Consider the following 2,559-nt stretch of genomic DNA (forward strand, 5'->3'; position numbering starts at 1 on the left):
TTCTCTTAGTTCTACTTATCAAATACTTCATCAATAGACCCGGAATACTAATAATGGATATAATAAATAGGGTTCTGCATTTGTACAGTAAATTCAGAGCAGTAAGACAGTAATGAAACACTGAGAATGAAACTACTGCAACAGAGTAACTGCAGAAAATGTCATCAGTCATCTCATTGTTGAAGCTTACAGTGCTCATTACTGTGCATTATTAAGTAAAACAAGTCCTAAAGTTAAACACTTTCCAAGGATCAGAGAAATCACATCTCTGCACTGTTAAACAGAAGAAGAAATCAGTGTTGAAAACATTAGTTCATCTTCCTATGACATAACAACTGCTTGAGATGTTTTGAAATTTCTTTCATTTTCAGTCCATATATGATTGGATTAACAAGTGGATGATACAAAACCAGCTGTAAAGTCATTATTAAATTTGCAAGTTTTGGAATTTCAGATTCCAGTCGAGCTGTAATTAAATTATATGTGCACAACAAGGAAAAGTTGATCAAAACCAACAGGTGAGGTAAACAGGTCTCTGCAGCTTTTTTCCTGACTTTTCTGCAACTTCGATAGGTTATTCTGAATATTTGTGCATATGTGGAAAGTATAAAGAGCATTGGAAAAAATGACCCATTTAGAAACATGAACAAACCATATATAGTCAGTGCTCTTGAAGTGCTACACTGAAGTTTGTAAATTGAGTTATTACAAAAAATTGCTTTGAATGTAAACCTACAGAGCTTTTCATGAAAGCACATTGTTGTGTGTGCCACAAGCTGACAAGCAGGAACAAACCAAGCTAAAGCCAGAAAGATACAGACAGTTGTTTTTCTCATTATAGTTGGATATTGCAGAGGTTTACATATAGACACATACCTGTCATAGGCCATGGCTGACAACAGAAAGAACTCTGCACCGCCTAAAGTATAAAACAGAAAATACTGGAGGAGACAGGCTGAATAAGATATGATTTGTTTTTCAGATAAAAAGTCAATCAGAAGCTTTGGGTAAATAGCAGTGCTGAAAAGAACAGAGTTGATTAACAAAGCTGCAATGAAAATGTACATAGGCTCATGGAGGTTTCGGTGAATCACAATAAGATACACAATAGTAGAATTACTGCAGATTACTAAAATATATACTATAAACATGATCATAAAATAAAGGAATCTGTATTTGTGAATTTCCACATGTCCACCTAAAGTTATATATGTTACATTTAATCCTTCATCCATTAAGATAGTCAAAAACTAACAATCACTTAAACAGGCAGATAATATAACAGACATATTGAACCTACAACTGAGTAAAGAATTCACTCTCTGAACATCCATTTAACAATCAACCTGTATTTGAATGTGTTATTCATTCACAGTTACCTGACTTCATTAAAAAATGCAGGTGGGACGTGTTCACCTCCAAACTCCACAGGCTGAGTTTGTGACATGTTTTTATCAGACTGCTTCATCCTCCATAGATCTCATTACACCATTCACCAAAGGAAACAATAACACGTGACAAACTTTGTCAAACTCTGTAGCCCAGAAATCAGAAGCCATAGTTCACCTTTTTTACTGGAGAATGTGCATATGCAATGTTTTCTGTGCCAATATAAAGAAAAGAAAAAAGTAGAGCATTTTAATAATTTTCAACATGTATTGTTTTGGAAAGTGGCTTTATTTCCTTCACCAAGTGGTGTCTCCCTCATATTGTGTCACAGAGTGCTTTTTTATTTGTTTGGGCACCCCTGGTCAAAATTTATTTCACTGTAAATTGTTAAGTAGAAGATGAAGTGATCTCCAAAAGACGTGAAGTTAAAGATGAAACATGCTTTTCAACATTTTAAGCAAGATCAGTGTATTATTTTGATTTGTATAATTTTAGAGTGAAAAAAGGAAATGAACAACATACAAAGGTTTGGACAGCCCAAGACATTTGAGCTCTCAAACAACTTTTACCAGGGTCTTGTTAGGGCTCTGGCTTGTTCACAGTCATCGTTAGGAAAGGCCAGGTAATGCAAATTTCAAAGCTTTGTAAATACTCTGACTCCTGAGACCTTGTCCCAACAATCAGCACAAAAATGGGACCGACATATAGGCAGACGGATGGACAACCCAAAAACATAATGCTTCTGACTGTAGCTACCGTTGGTGAGGAGGCATAAAAAGACTCTGATCTACATGTGGTCTGCTTAAGCAAACACAGAACATTTTCTAAATGGGAGAAGGGACCAGACAAGTTAATGCCTGCAACAGACACAAAGTGGGTGAGGTAATTTTTCAAAGGGAATCAAAGCAGAGTTAGCACCTAACTGCTATCTTTGTAAAGACAAAGAGTTAAAAGATTCCTCTGACCTGTAACACTCAAATGCAACACTGCAGAGACTGCTTCAGGAATCACAATCCTTTCCATCTTTGCTCATACACAATAGAGAGAATCGCCGACTAACAAGCAGCATAACAAAACAACTCCTCCCAACATTTATGGATTGGTAACGTAACAACTAGGCACAGCACTGGTACAATTGTACAGGCTAAGCAAGACTATTTCACTGTTGTT

General features: G+C 36.0%; 1 protein-coding gene across 1 annotated transcript; it reads right to left on the reverse strand.

Moving 5' to 3' along the window:
* Nucleotides 1–308: 308 nt before the first annotated feature.
* LOC125899514 (olfactory receptor 2AG2-like) lies at nt 309–1,235 on the reverse strand. The gene has a single exon (XM_049593907.1). The coding sequence runs from the start codon at nt 1,233–1,235 to the stop codon at nt 309–311; it is 927 nt and encodes a 308-aa protein (XP_049449864.1).
* Between the last annotated feature and the right edge of the window lie 1,324 nt (nt 1,236–2,559).

The sequence above is a fragment of the Epinephelus fuscoguttatus genome, linkage group LG13 (assembly GCF_011397635.1).
Source record: "Epinephelus fuscoguttatus linkage group LG13, E.fuscoguttatus.final_Chr_v1".
Classification (NCBI taxonomy): domain Eukaryota; kingdom Metazoa; phylum Chordata; class Actinopteri; order Perciformes; family Serranidae; genus Epinephelus; species Epinephelus fuscoguttatus.